This window comes from Balaenoptera acutorostrata, chromosome 4 (assembly GCF_949987535.1).
Source record: "Balaenoptera acutorostrata chromosome 4, mBalAcu1.1, whole genome shotgun sequence".
Taxonomy (NCBI): Eukaryota; Metazoa; Chordata; class Mammalia; order Artiodactyla; family Balaenopteridae; genus Balaenoptera; species Balaenoptera acutorostrata.
This window is the reverse complement of record NC_080067.1, coordinates 141696879-141711241: the sequence shown is the minus strand read 5'-3', so window position 1 is coordinate 141711241 and position 14363 is coordinate 141696879. Positions and strand designations below refer to the sequence as shown.

Sequence of the window (14363 nt, the reverse complement as noted above, 5' to 3'; positions counted from 1 at the left end):
AACTATTGAGAGAATTGCACCAAACAATATATGTCAAGTACCTGGCCCAGGGACCACACATCTCAGGGGCTCCTCCTTTAGATCTGGTATCACCAGCACTCAGAACCTCCCCTGACTATCCAGGAGAGATGAAGCACAACTACACTCTCCTTTCTAGCCAGCACACACCTTGCTGAAGTCACGCAGAGCACCGGCCCAAGCCCTCACTTATAGATCTGTCTGCTTTAAAGAGCCGGAACCACTCCTAGTACCTACCGGAATTCCCAAGATCTCACATAGTGCTTAGTACCCAGTGGGCATTCGTCTGTCCAATAAATGAATGAATCTATCTAAAGGGTACAAAGTGTTCAAGAAAAATTAAGTTAACCTTATTCTGTCACAGATTTTCAAAAGAGTGTGTTCATAGTTGAGTCTATCACATTTTTTAAAGATCTGTTTGTCAAGAGAGTGAATAAGAATATTTATATTTGTACACGCATGTTCAGAGCAGCATTAGTAAAATTTGGAAGCAACCCAAGTGTCCATCGACCACTGAATAGGTAAACAAAATGCAGTCTAACCCCTACAATAGGATATTATTCAGCCTTAAAAGGGAAAGAAATTCTGACACAGGCTGCAACATGGATGAACTTTAAAGACATTATGCTAAGGGAAATAAGCCCATCACAAAAGGACAAATATTATAGGATTCCACTTATATGAGGTACCTAGGTAGTCAAATTCATAGACACAGAACACAGAATTGTGGTTGCCAGGGACTTGGAGGATAGAGGAATGGGAAGTTATTATCTAATGCGTACAGAGTTTCAGTTTGGGAAGATGAAAAATTTCCAAAGATGGATGGTTTTACAACAATGTAAACGTAATTAGTCTCACAGAATCATACACTTAAAAAATGGTTAAAATGGTAAATTTTTATATATAGTTTACTACAATACAAAAGGGAAAAAGAATGTTTAAGTAGCACCTGGTAGTTATACAAAAGGGCGTCTTTAATGCGTGTGTAATTTGTCCATGTGGACACGTCTATAACTGCTCCAACCCACCCCAGTATCACCAAGGGATTAGGAGCAACAGCCTCCGAACCCAGGTTTTTACTCTAGTTTTTTTTTTTTTTTTTAAATATGGCTTGTGTGACAAATGAATTGCATTTTATTTATTTATTTTTTCTTTATGGCTGTGTTGGGTCTTCGTTTCTGTGCGAGGGCCTTCTCTAGTTGTGGCAAGCGGGGGCCACTCTTCATCGCGGTGCGCGGGCCTCTCACTATCGCGGCCTCTCTTGTTGCGGAGCACAGGCTCCAGACGCGCAGGCTCAGTAATTGTGGCTCACGGGCCCAGCCGCTCCGTGGCATGTGGGATCTTCCCAGACCAGGGCTCGAACCCGCGTCCCCTGCATTGGCAGGCGGATTCTCAACCACTGCGCCACCAGGGAAGCCCTTTACTCTAGTTTTTAGATGAAGAACAGGATAGTGCCTTCAGTCTGCAGAGTTAAGATCTTCTCCAGAGATTCACACCAAAAGATGTTTTCCTGTGTCCCCAGGAATGTAATTATGTGTAGCATAAATAATAGGAGAAAAGGAGGGAATGCTTGTGTAGATTTTTTACCGATTGTTCCATTTGGTCTGAAATTGGAAGATTTCTTGGTGTGTTTCTGGTTGAGAGTTATCCCCTTGTAGGTAGTACCAGGAGCCTCAAGTGCTTTTATTCTTGCTTCATCTTTTTGGCCAGAAACTGGGGACAGTCACCATCCGTGATGACTTGGCCATAAGTAGCTTTGGGAGGTGGGAAGCCTGGGGTCTTGGGGAAGCCTTTTGTTGTGAAATCAGAAAACAGACAGTTTTCTGGAAAAGTAACAGACAGTTATGGAAGGTGTTGGGGGTGAGGCCACAAAATGTGCTAAGATGCTAAAATATATCCTTGGAAGAAAAGAGCTGGGAATACCCCCCCACACACACAAATTGGTCAATAGTGTGAATGTAAGGATGTAAGGATGAAGAGCATTTTTAGCTTTGACAGTGGTCATTTGCTTTGTCCATGTGCCAAACATGGAACTTGAATCCATTCAGCTTTCTCCATCTGAACCTAGAAAGTCGGCTTCCTGAAGGAAGAGGGTTTTGTCGTTTGGTTCACTGCTTTCATCCAGGTTCCTAAAACAGTGCCTGGCCAGGAGCACCAGCTCAAAAAGATGTGTTGCATGAATGAATGCTTAAATTTAGTTCTCAAGGATGTTTCAAAAATAGAGCAATAAATATAAAATAGGATGTGCACATTCTCTTTACTATTTGATTCACATCTAAAAATGTTCACCTGAAATAGTCTTTCCTAAAAATCTACAAAGCTTGCTTAGGGCAAAAACCTGAATCTAATAATACTCAATTATCAAGTATTAGTTTCCAAAATACCTGCCACTTCCTGGATCTAATTTTGTTTCAGTTCTATAAGGAGACCACCCAATCAAAGAAGGAAGTATTTTTATCTCCACGCTAATTTGGTCAATCATTTTTTCCCCAGAAGAGTCAAGCTCTGCTGGGCACATGCAGATACGGGGTGGAGACCAAGCCCCAGAGGAGTGAAGGCAGCCCACCAGACCCACTGAAGCAAAGGACAGGCCATGGTGCTGGTGAAACCTTGTACAGTGGGGCTTCCACGCAAAACTGGTAAAATAATATAGTAGGTCAATAGGTCAAGAAGTCGAAAGAACTGGGGAGGTCCCTTATCTGGTCTCCAGCAAAAGGGTGCAGTTGTTAAATAGGGTCATCAATGAGTTTAGTCATCTGATTCTCATTGGTTACTAGATCGGAGCTTCCTTCTCTCTGATATCTCTTTTCTCTTTGGTCATCACTTTTCAAAAACCGTACTTGCAAATCCACACCAAGGATTAAGCTTTGGTATCAAGAGGGGGCAGTTTAGGAAACTGGTTAAGAGCATGTGCTCTGGAGCCAAAGTGTCTAAGTTCAAATCCCAGCTCTGCTAGCTGTGTGACCTTAGGCAAGTTAATCAACAGCTCTGTGCCTCAGTTTCTTCATCTATGAAATATGGATGATCATAATAATACCTATCTCATAGCACTGATGTGAAAGGAATTGATACATTAGTTTGTAAGGAATTGATATATTGCAACATCATCTAGCATGTATTAAATATTACGCTATATCTCAAAATACACTATATTGTAATTTTACATCTATCTTATGTATTTTACTTTATGTAATTTATTAAATTTGTGAAAGATTGAGAGTACAGCCCTCATGATTATAAAGCCATGATATTTCTCCCCAACAAAGGATAAAATCAGGGCATCCATAAGAGAGCACAGTATATAAAAAAAAACGAAATTTAGAAAAAATAATCTGATAAACGTAGATCTTTCCACGTACCCCTTACAGCTGGGGATAAGCACTTCACCAAGTGAAATGTTAATCTGGCATGCTGGTGATCGGCCAGACTTTTTCAATTCACAGGCCAGAGGACAATTGTCATAGACCTATGTTGAGAAATGTCCCCAAGAGGTTTTCAAGGTGAGGGGTGTCACCATCCACTGTATTTCCCACCTCGTGAGCACCCACAGGGGAAAAACTCAGATTATTGCACAGTGATTCTCAGATAAAGCTGATCTTACCACAGCCTTATAACTTGGGCAAAACCAAGGACTTTATAACCATCTCTTATTCTTCTGTTTATGTGTCTGGGGTCCCGTTGAGCCATCTTACACATTGAGTCTAAGTTCCAGCAGTGAGAATTGACTCACCTTTTGTAACTGCCAAGCTCCACATTCATTTCAGCACTTTCTGTCATTTTCTCTGTGTCTGTACACCTTTCCGTCTGTCTACCTTCTCTGAGATATTTCTGCCAAGAAGAAATGTCAAGGGCTGCCATCATCTCGTTACATTTCTCAACCGCTATAGAGGCATCCTAGGTTTGACATAGCGTTACGACTCTGTCCAACATCTTTTACTACCTAAGAATCAAATACTCATGCATTCAGAATTAGAAGGTAGAAAGCTAAAGAATTCTATTTCTTTGAGTTCAACCAAAAGCCATTCAGTGATTTGTTATGTGGGTTTTTTCCATCTCCCAGTCATCCAGACTAAAATCCTGGACGTCTCTACCTGTGCCCTAGCCCCACTCCAACGTTCAGTTCCAAGTTCTGACTCTTCTTTCCCACTCCCTCTTCTCCATCCGCCTTCTCTTTCTGTGGCTGCCACGGTCCCCTCGCCAAGACCCCTGTCACATCTCCTAATTGGTCTATGGGCTTCCAGTCTCACTCAGACTTGTCCTTCTCATTGATCCCTGACACTCTCCCTGAAGCATGGCTGTGCTTAGGATTGTGATGCTTCCGTAGGGCACACCTGCTCTTGGGAAACAAGTCTCCTGTGATATTGTGATTTATAATAAGAAATAATATATTTGGCCTTTGTCCCTGTTTTTTGACACAGAGCTCCTAAATCCATTGGAATTTCCTATGATGAGAGTGATAAAGGTGTCTCTTGTTATATTAATAAGGTGACTTTGGGACTGGTTGCCAGGAGAATCAACCATGTGATTAGAGGTCTGGAACTGTCAGTCCCACCCTACCCTCCCCCACAACCGCTGGGGAAGGGGGAAGGGCTAGAGGTTGAGCTCAAGTCCCAATGGCTAATGATTCAATCAGTCAGCCTATGTAATGAAGCCTCCATAAAACCCCAGAAGTCCAGGGCTGGGAGAACTTCTGGGCTGGTAACACACAGAGGGGTGAGGAGACCTGTGTGCTGAAAAAGGGGCATGGAAGCTCTGGGCCCCTTCTTTGTCCCTTGCCCTGTGCATCTCTTCCATCTGGCTGTTCCTGAGTTATGTCCTTTTATAATAAACCAGTGATCTGGTAGGTAAAATGTTTCTCTGAGTTCTATGAGCCACTCCAGCAAATTAATCAAACCCAAGAAGGGGCGTCCTCGGAACCTCCAATTCATAGTCAGAAGCACAGGTGACAACCTGGACTTGCATTTGACATCTGCAGTGTGGGAGGGGTGGGGGCAGTTTTAGAGGGCTGAGCTTTAACCAGTGGGCTCTGACGCTGTCTCCAGGTAGGTAGTGTCAGAATTGAGTTGACTTGTAGGGCACCCAGCTTGTGTCAGAGAATTCCTTGAGACTTACTGTATAGCACAGGGAACTATACTCAATATTTTGTAGTAACCTATAAGGGAAAAGAATCTGAAAAAGAAATAGATATGTATGTATGTATGACTGAATCACTTTGCTGTACACCTGAAACTAACAAAATATTGTAAATCAACTACACTTCAATTAAAAAAAGAGGGAGAATTCCTTGGATGTGTGGGGAAACCACCGCCCCCCCATACATACTTTGGAATTGGAGTCAGAACTTTAATCTCCAAACCTCTTAGTGATAGAGTCAGGGACCTCGTGTTATACAGGGAACAGCATGCATTCCGAGCAGGGACTTGGACATCCACAGTCTTGAGTCCAGGTCCTATCTCTGCACTTATGGTCTCAGTGGCCTTGGGTATTACTGGCTCTCTATAAACCTGCTGTTTTATGGTTGGTGACTCTCTCAAGGTGTTGTTGTGAGCATTAAACTAGATAATATGCATACAGGACTGACTCGGGGCCTGGCAGCCCACGGTAAGTGCCCAGTAAATACAGCCCCTTACTGAGGTTGGCCTCCCCACAGCCTCGGGTCCCTCCTGGGCCTTCTCTTCCCTGGGCCAGCATGCACTGCAGCTGTGTCCTGCATCCATCACTTCCCCTGTGCTTCCTTCTTCCCTTGCTCATGTCTTGCAAGCTATCTTAAATTCTCTTCCCAAACTCTATACTCTCTCCAGGCTCAATCCTCCCTCCATCTCTTCCTCAAAGGGTCCCCAGCCCTTCCAGATGGATCTCATTTCTCCCCTTTCCTAAGTTTCCATGACACTGGGTTTATTCCTGCATCATCACATTCATTATATTCTACATCAAACTGTCAGTATTTGACCATCAAACAGCCACTCCTTCTAGACTGTGCGTTGGATAAGGGCTGAGCCCATGTCTTCAGCAGATATTACTCCTCAAGAATGTCCAGACTAAGTCTTTGGTACATGAGTGAAAAGTGCTTGCATGACATTAATTGATTATGGAATTCATATTTTGTTGATTGCTTCAAGAACTTTACAGTTTGTACTAATTTTAAGGCAACAGAAATCACCACCCTTTTCCGTACCCTGAGACACAGATTTCTAGCACCTGAAATGCAGCTCTGCATTGAACAGGGGATGGTGTGTCTGACATGTAATACCAATGGGCCACTGGAGTTTCATTTCACTTGTTGTGTCAGAAAATCAATCAGTGACTTCAGCAAGATCTTGAGACTATGCCCCGTCTCTAGAGCCATGGTAAATAATTGATGTCCCTTTCCCCACTCCCTCTACAAAAAAACCTCTTCTATTCTTAAACCTGAATAACTTCCGGAATACGCATTATTGAATCTGTTTGGATCTCCTATTACCATACTTAAAGAATAAAGAAGACAACTTCCATCCCAAGGTAAAAGCTTTTCACTTCCCAAGATTGAGAACGTGAAGAGGCTCTTGATATTCAACACTTCGGGCCCCTGAGGTTACTTTTTTTCATATATTTATAATGTTATCGTTTATTCTCCGCATCAGCAAAATAACATTGACTTAGAAAAAATGTAATTTACCAAACGTTAAAATTTGAAGAAAATTCTGAAATGAGTCATCTAAACATTCTGGATCCCTTGCCCTTATTTCTCTGGTCTGACAACACCTTGCACTTTGCCAAGAAGCCACAAACATGGTAATAGATGCCATCAAAACACAGTGTCATATGAATATCAATAAGAACATTTTGTATTTGCATATAATTCTTCTTTGCTGATTTTCAAATGCCTTCCTCCTTTGCGGCTCACCGCGGCAACCTTTCTATGCAATCAAAACAGGTGCTATGAACATGAGTCTTTAGGCCCACTTGGGTTGGACTCAGCAAGGAGGAAAGAACGGTAACGTGAATAATTACCAAAGGAATGTCAAGTCTGTTCTCAGCAAGACCAGATCAGTGATGAGCTGGACTTTACCTGCCAAGTGTTTCTTACCCGTCTCCCTCCTCTTGAAAGGTCCACTCCTTTTTTTCCATGTGGCCTTTCATTCTTCCATTAGATTTTCTTCCTCATAAGACTCAGTCAGAACTTAAGATGTTCTCAAATTAGTAAAAAGTAAAATAGCATGATATGGAAATGTTTTAAGGTTTTCAAATACTTTTGTATGTCCCTCTTCTGGCATTCTGCAATAGAGAATAGTTCAAGTCCCATTAATGGGCAACAGATAGGCTAAGCATAGTCTAAGATTTGTCTTATAGGATATTTCATCGGATCCTCATAACAGAGCTATAAAGGAAGAATTGCCCCCATCCTGTAATTGAGGAAACAGTTACATTAACCAGCCCAAGGGAAGTAACAGAGCCAGGAAGTCAGACTCAGCTCTCTGTATATCAAGTTCAAGTGGGCTTGTTCTCCTATTACCACGTGTCCTGGCTTTATGCTCAGATGCTCTATGTTCTGTAGATGCTAAAGATTGAAGCATGCCCGATAAATGGCAGTCTTCCTGAATTCTGAATCAATTATGAGACAGAAAGGAGTGGGACAGATGTAGGTCCAAAGGCCAGCTGTACTGCTGCTCAAAGCCAGACTGCAGAACGAAGCTTAGCCGTGCGCCAACAATGGCCTCCCCAACACTGCACGCAAAATTCAATAGACTCACTCTCTGTCTCAGGCACCTCGAACCAGTGCTGGGCCTGCAAAACACACCACATGAAGACACAGACCAGAACGTGTGCCTCCTGCAGCTACCAGCCCCGAGGAGAAAGGGAGGGGACCAGGTTCCCAGATCCATCACTTCCTTCTCCCAGACCCACCAACCCATCAAGTGAGAGGAAGAGAGAAGCCAGGAGCCATACCTGCCAGGGCGGCCCCCCATGTGGCAGCCAGCATTGGGAATGGGGAAGAAACACTGGTTCCCTCAAAGTTTACTCTAAGGAGTTTTACATCACAGGCATCATTGGTGTTCAAATATACATGGCGACTTCCTGGCAGGTATAACCCTTTAATAGTCCACTATCCCCACTGCAGAAGTTTGTCACACGAATCTTGGCCTACAGAGGTCAAGATGTCAGAAGTCCTTGTTTCCAGGGCTTCGCTGACTCACTGTATGACCCAAGGCAAGCCACTTCATTAGTCAGTGTCTTAATGCCTCCATTAATAAACTCTGCATTGTGGACGGGAATCCTCTCTATAGAGAATTCCTCCATCACGGGCAGTGGTAAAGGGATACTGCAAACTCAGCTACAAAAAGAGCCAGCCTGCCGCGAGATGGGCGACCACTCCCAGTACAGGGTTCGTCTGCCTTCTTCCAAGAATCCTGAGCAAACCATGTTTTGTTGGTGTTCCTCCTGTCAGACACCGACAGAGAGAGAGAGAATTCCCTCAGCAGAACCCAGGCGAATGTTCATCCAGCGTGTTGACCATATTGAGTAACAGTAGGTTATTTCATGCCTCTTGAATGTTCAACGTCTGAACAGCTACACACACTTGAACCTATATTTTACCCCATTGACAGGCCCGGAAAGGACATATGGTTTAGATTTTTAGACAACACTCCATGTAAAAAAGCCTTTCCTTTTATAGAGGCATATTTTTAGAGTCTCCGAAGCTAAACTCTGGGCTGAATTTAATCCATGCAGTTCTCTGGCCCAATCTAGAGCCTCAACGCAATTTTGTGTCAGTGGAATACATTGTTAACTGATCTGTCAGAAAATCAATTAATTACTTTTAAGAAGCAGTTAAGAGTATCCCTACAAAGCTGCCATGTGAATTATTAAAGAATATAATGTAACAGTCCCCACCCCCGCTCCCTGCGTTCAAAAGATTCCCTGAATCCTAAATGAAAATCATACAAAGCTGAGGGGGCCAAAAAAAAAAAGAAAAGAGAGAGAGAGAGAGAGAGAGAGAAAGTGACGAGGCTTAGGAGGTGTGGAGGAGAAGTAGGCATTTGCTGATGCTGCTGAAGGCTGCCCCGTGACGCTACCCATCTCTGGGTTCTCCAGCATGTGCCCCTATGTCTTCAGACAAGGCAGCAGAAACTATAGCCCCATCTGCTCGTCTCCATTCATTGGTAGAGGGCGGCCCTGTGCAGAGCCCTACAGATTTCTTTCTTTCCCGGAGCCCTACTCATCCCAGAGACAAGCTCCGGCAAAGCCCACCACTCCCCCGACTCCTGCAGTTCTAGGCCTTTCTCCAGCCTGGCCTGCGCCGGTAGAGCTCCCTGGGTGGGAGGCCGGAGCTTCTCCCATACCCCAGTTTGTGTCACCACAGAGTGTTTAGCTCAGATCCAATCACACTCATCTGTCCATGTCCTATTTATCTGGGAACAATGCTAAGACTGACCTGGCGCTTCAGATATGCATCAGACTCGGATTCCCCAAACGTAGAGAGAATCCCTTCCCACCTCAACTTAGCCTGCACCCCAAAGACAAGGAAAGCAGGGGAAACAATGGTCTGTAGCTGTAAGATGAGGGCCCAGGCTGGGGCCTAGACAGATGAGTCTCCCTTGCTGTGTTTCTTTGGTTTTGATTTAACCAGAAACGTTTAGCATCGGAGTGAGAAAAACCATACATTTGCATAACCAAAGCATCCGCAGCTCCTGTTAGGAAGATGCCTCCTCCAACTGCTGGCCAGCCGTGGTTATCACTGCGTCTGAAACTCAGATGCCATCTGAAGTGGTTCTGCAGGTTGTTGGCCATGTCAACCTCCAAAACCCTCAAGGCACCAAGAGTCAGAAGCAGAGAAGTGACTCCCTGGGCTCCTAGACTGAGACCCAGAGATTAAAAGAGCAAGTGATAAAGGGAGATAATTTTTCACCACTCAACACCTGTGAGCAATTACCCTCTTGCTCTGAGACTTGGGCTGCCTCAGGGCACGAAAGGTTGGGGAGGAGATGACTGCTACAGTTCCGTATCATTCATTCATTCACTCATTTATTCATAAAAAGTATTTAATGAGAATCAACTCAGTTCCAAACACTTTTTTTTTTAATCCTGGGTTCTCTCCAGCAAAGAACAAGAAAGATAAAGTCTCTCTCTCACGTCCACTCCACCCATCACTTGGAAGATGGAGGCAGGCAATAAATAAGTGAACACAAAAGTTAAATAAGACAAATGCAATGTCGAAAATAAATCAGTGTCATCATATGATACAAGTGACCATGCAGGGGGAGGAAGTGGGGTATCTCTAGCTGTTACTCTAATAGATGACATTTGGGCAGCGTTGGGAAAAACTGGGGGCAAGGTGGGGGGAACAAGTGGTCCAGGCACATGAAAAGATCCAGGAAGAGCTTGGTGTATTTGAGGAACAGAATGGAGGCTGAGACAGAGCAAGCTGGGAGATACAGGGTCTCTGTGACGTCAGAGAGGTAGCCCAGGACCTGGAATTCTCTGTGCCCTGGAATTCTCTGTACCCTGGAAAGCCCTCACAGAGTCTGGGTAGAGGAGACACAGGATCCGATTTACATCGGTTTCTGGCTGTGAGATTACAACAGGGCTAGCTGGAAGGGCTGCTGCCCTTTCTCCCCACCACAAACTCAGCACCGAGCAGACCACAGCTCTTCCTCTATAGCAGCTTGGCTTCAAAGGTGACCGTTAGGTACATAGCCTTGTCAGACTCCCCCATCTCTCTGCGCCTCAATATCTGATCAAGAATAAGATCCCCTCCCATGGCTGCTGTCTGCAAGACGTCTGGTATTCGGCTTCTCGTTTCATAGACACTGGTTGCTGCCGTTGTTAATTTCAACTTCATTCCCTACGTTATCCCCACGAGTGCATTTTTGATGCTGATTTTTACCAACTTTTTTGAGCAAAGATTTACGGAGCACCTACTCTTTATCACCTGGGTCCTGTACCACCACAAGGAGCAGTTTTATGATCCAGAATCAGGAAGCATCCCTTTCCCCCCAAATCTGATAGCTCCTACTTCCCCCAGGAAACTCCAACAAAGGCTTTCTGTGCCCTCCTCACAGGTCTTGTATTGAAGTATTATGCAATATTGAACCAACGTGCAACATGCACATCAGGAGTCCTGACTGGTGTGTGATTCTCACACAAGCCCACCCGTAGTGCCCGGTATTGGCTGGGTGAGGATGGTGCCCACTCAGAGGGCAGCGTCTAGACTCTGTCCAGTATGCAGGGAGCTCTATCCAGTGCTGGGTTCCAGTGGGAGAGGTGGAGTTTACTGTCGCGTCGAGGGCTAGCGATGGAGAGGATGATACGCAAGAGAGATTTCTGTCTCTGCATGTCACTCTCGTTATGCGATGCTTGACTTCAGAAAGGCAGTTCATTTGTTCTTAGTTCCTAGAAGCCTAAATGAATTCCCCACCAGAAAAAAATAAAAACGTTTTGAAAATGATCACCATCACTGATGATTCGATCAGGAAATTACAAAAAGGAGAAAACTAGGACCTGGGAGAGCCTCGAGCCTCCAGCTAGTTGGGGAGGTGAGGCAGCAAGAGAAGCAGAGCCCTTTGCTCATTTGCCAGACACCGGGGAGGCACGAGGCATGACTCAGGCACACCCACACGGCAGCTTTGGTTTTCCAAGACGGCAGACCGAGGGTGAGAGAAGTCTGTGAGCCCCTGGGGAAGAGACAGCTAAGCCAGGAATCCAGCTGGTTGGTGGAAGCTGATTTCAGGGTCAGTTGATGTAAATCTTGATATGCTTAAAACTGAATCCGCGGACTTCCCTGGCGGTCCAGTGGTTAAGACTTCGCCTTCCAATGCAGGGGGTGCAGGTTCGATCCCTGGTCGGGGAGCTAAGATCCCACATGCTTCGCAAAAAAACCAAACCATAAAACAGAAGCAATATTGAAACAAATTCAATAAAGACTTTTTAAAAATTATTTTAAAAAAAAAAGAAACTAAATCCGTTGGCTTGTTTCACCATCCATGCTGGCCTGCGGGTGTCCTTCACACCGTAAAACACTGCAGGGTGGCCCAAGCACAACCTGGCAGGGAAGAGTTTCAAAAAGGAGGAGGAGGAAGTAGAAGAGAAAGATGTGATGTGAAACGAGGAAATTTGGTGAGAGGACCCAGAACCCCAAGGAGTAGGTTTGAATCTTGCAGAGATATATCTGCTCCTCTGTACTTTCCAACCATGAGAGAAGTTCGTCTTCACTCTAGTGAAGGATGGCTGGGCTGGAGCCAGAAAGCCATGGGGAACCTTCCTGACCCACTTCAGCAGCTCACCACCCTCTGCATGTCCCTCTGGGGACGGGCAGGACATGAGACAGAAGATCATCTATTTTTCTTTTTTTTTTTTAAGAAGTATAACGTGGTCCCCATAAGAGCTCAACATTCTCTGTGTTGGGGGCAGTGCGTGAGCTGAATTAAGAATTTGCCTCTGTGCCCCGGAAGGCAACAGTGCCACCTTCATCTGTCCCCATCTCTCCTTTTCTAGTTGATTTTCACAGATGCAGCGTTGGGTTTGATGTGAGACCTGCAAAAAATGAGAAGCGAGGGATGAAGTTATAAACCTATCTGATGTGATCCAAATGGATTCCATCTGCTTGCCGAATAAAGGAGCTATAAATAACATGAGCGAGCATCAATTCCTCTTGTGAGGGTGGGCGCTCGGTTCCAGAGAGCGCGCCCATATCAAATGAGAGGAAAGCAAGAGTCTAATTAAGACCCTGGCTGTCTGACCACAAACTGCACAAAAAAAAGAACACGGAGTTGGCCTGGTGTGCAGTCCACGCAAGGGGTCCTGTGAACAAGACCCCAAAGTCAACCCCACCCTCAGTGGCCTTTAGTGCCAGCCAAGACAGGCTGGCTGTTAGCATTTTTTACGCTGCCCCAAGATTCAGGTTTAATTTGTGTGGAAAACAAAAGGCATAAACTATTTGCTTAGAGTAATCAGTTGCATAATATCTTAAAGATAAATAACAAGATTATACCTCCTGTCTCCTCGGCATCCGTACATACTCGTGCATACACACACATACACACACACACACACACACACACACTGGCCCCCAAAAAGATCTATTATATCAGAAAGATCAATGACTCTTTCCTCTTTCTTTAGAATTATAAGTCTTTTACATATCCTGAATCATTGGTCACATTCAATGTATATGCAAAAGAAGTTCAAAGGCTGACTTTGACAAAGGGCATTTGGAGAGGGATGATAAAATGTGTCTGATAAAACACACACAAAAGACTTTAGCAATAAAGACTTACAAATTGGGAAAGCAGGACTTGGGCAGCGGGTGTGAAACTGTGTTATCTACAGCTTCAGCACTGAAGATAGTGGCCCAGAGCAGAACGCTTTATCTGGCCTCCACAAGAATAGAGATTGCACCCGCCCTGAACTACCCTGTCTGCAAAGCCCAGGAAACACCTTGCAGAGGAGTTGATGCAATATTTGCCATCCTGGCCTTCAGTGACAGTTAAATAGTGTTACAACACAGCATTGAGCAACGACCTTGCTATATCATCCAAGTCTTTGTTTTATAGCACTTTTTCCCCGGCTGGAGAGACAAATGGGCAATTTTGGCTGACATTTTTTGGTTCATTACTTTCAATTTAAATGATCAAAGAGAGAAAAGAGACATTCTCCCTTCTTCCTTTCCAATACAATTTTAAAAATCCCTTTCCGATTGACATTTCAAATAGGAGATGAGTCACATTCACTCTTTGCATCTTATTGCATTATTTCTCGAGATTTCCAAAGGATTCTTGGTATCTGTTCTTGGAGATTTATTACTCAGTCCTTGCAATTTCTTCGGGGCTGGAGTTTATGTGATTGCAATCAGGAAACCACTTTGAAAGGGAAGAAATCAATTTAGTTTTTCGTGACTTGTAAATTTTCTGTAAAAAAATTTCACAAGACTATCCTTTTTTTAAAAGGAGTCACAACACGGCTGTTGAAACAGTAGCAGGTTTGGGAGCAGGACATTAATTCACGGGTCCCAGATCGGCCACTGTTTCGGGACCTGGGAAAAACCACTCATTTTCAGAGCCTCCCTTTCTCTCTATAAGATGAATCGATCGCACAAAGTCTTTGCTCAGGTTCTTCTCATCTCTCAGAATGATCAGATGTCATTCCACAGAAGGGTGGCCTTCGAAACAGTTTCACCCTGATTTGTTTTATAATAATGCTTGAACTTTGATGGTTGTGTCTGGCTTTTCCAAGTGCTTCAGCAGTGATGGTTGAATGTGATCTTCTTGATAAACCTGATGACAGTGGCAGGGTCTCTAGACTTGGCCAGTGAGGAAACGGAAGCACAGCAAGTTTAGGGGACCTGAAGAGTATCACAGAGGCTTGCACAC

The 14363-nt window shown here is 44.4% G+C and overlaps 1 protein-coding gene across 8 annotated transcripts in view; it reads left to right on the top strand.

Annotated features, from left to right (window-relative positions):
• RUNX1 (RUNX family transcription factor 1) overlaps positions 1-14363 on the top strand; it is a 243849-nt gene that overhangs the window by 122513 nt on the left and 106973 nt on the right. The window contains exon 1 of one of the 8 annotated variants that reach the window (XM_057546109.1): positions 2563-2657. The exons of the other annotated variants lie outside the window; for them this stretch is intronic. Within the exon in view, the coding sequence (XP_057402092.1) occupies positions 2612-2657 (46 nt within the window). The 5' untranslated portion in view covers positions 2563-2611. Of the gene's footprint in view, positions 1-2562; positions 2658-14363 lie in introns of those variants that run through there. 8 annotated transcript variants of the gene reach the window in all.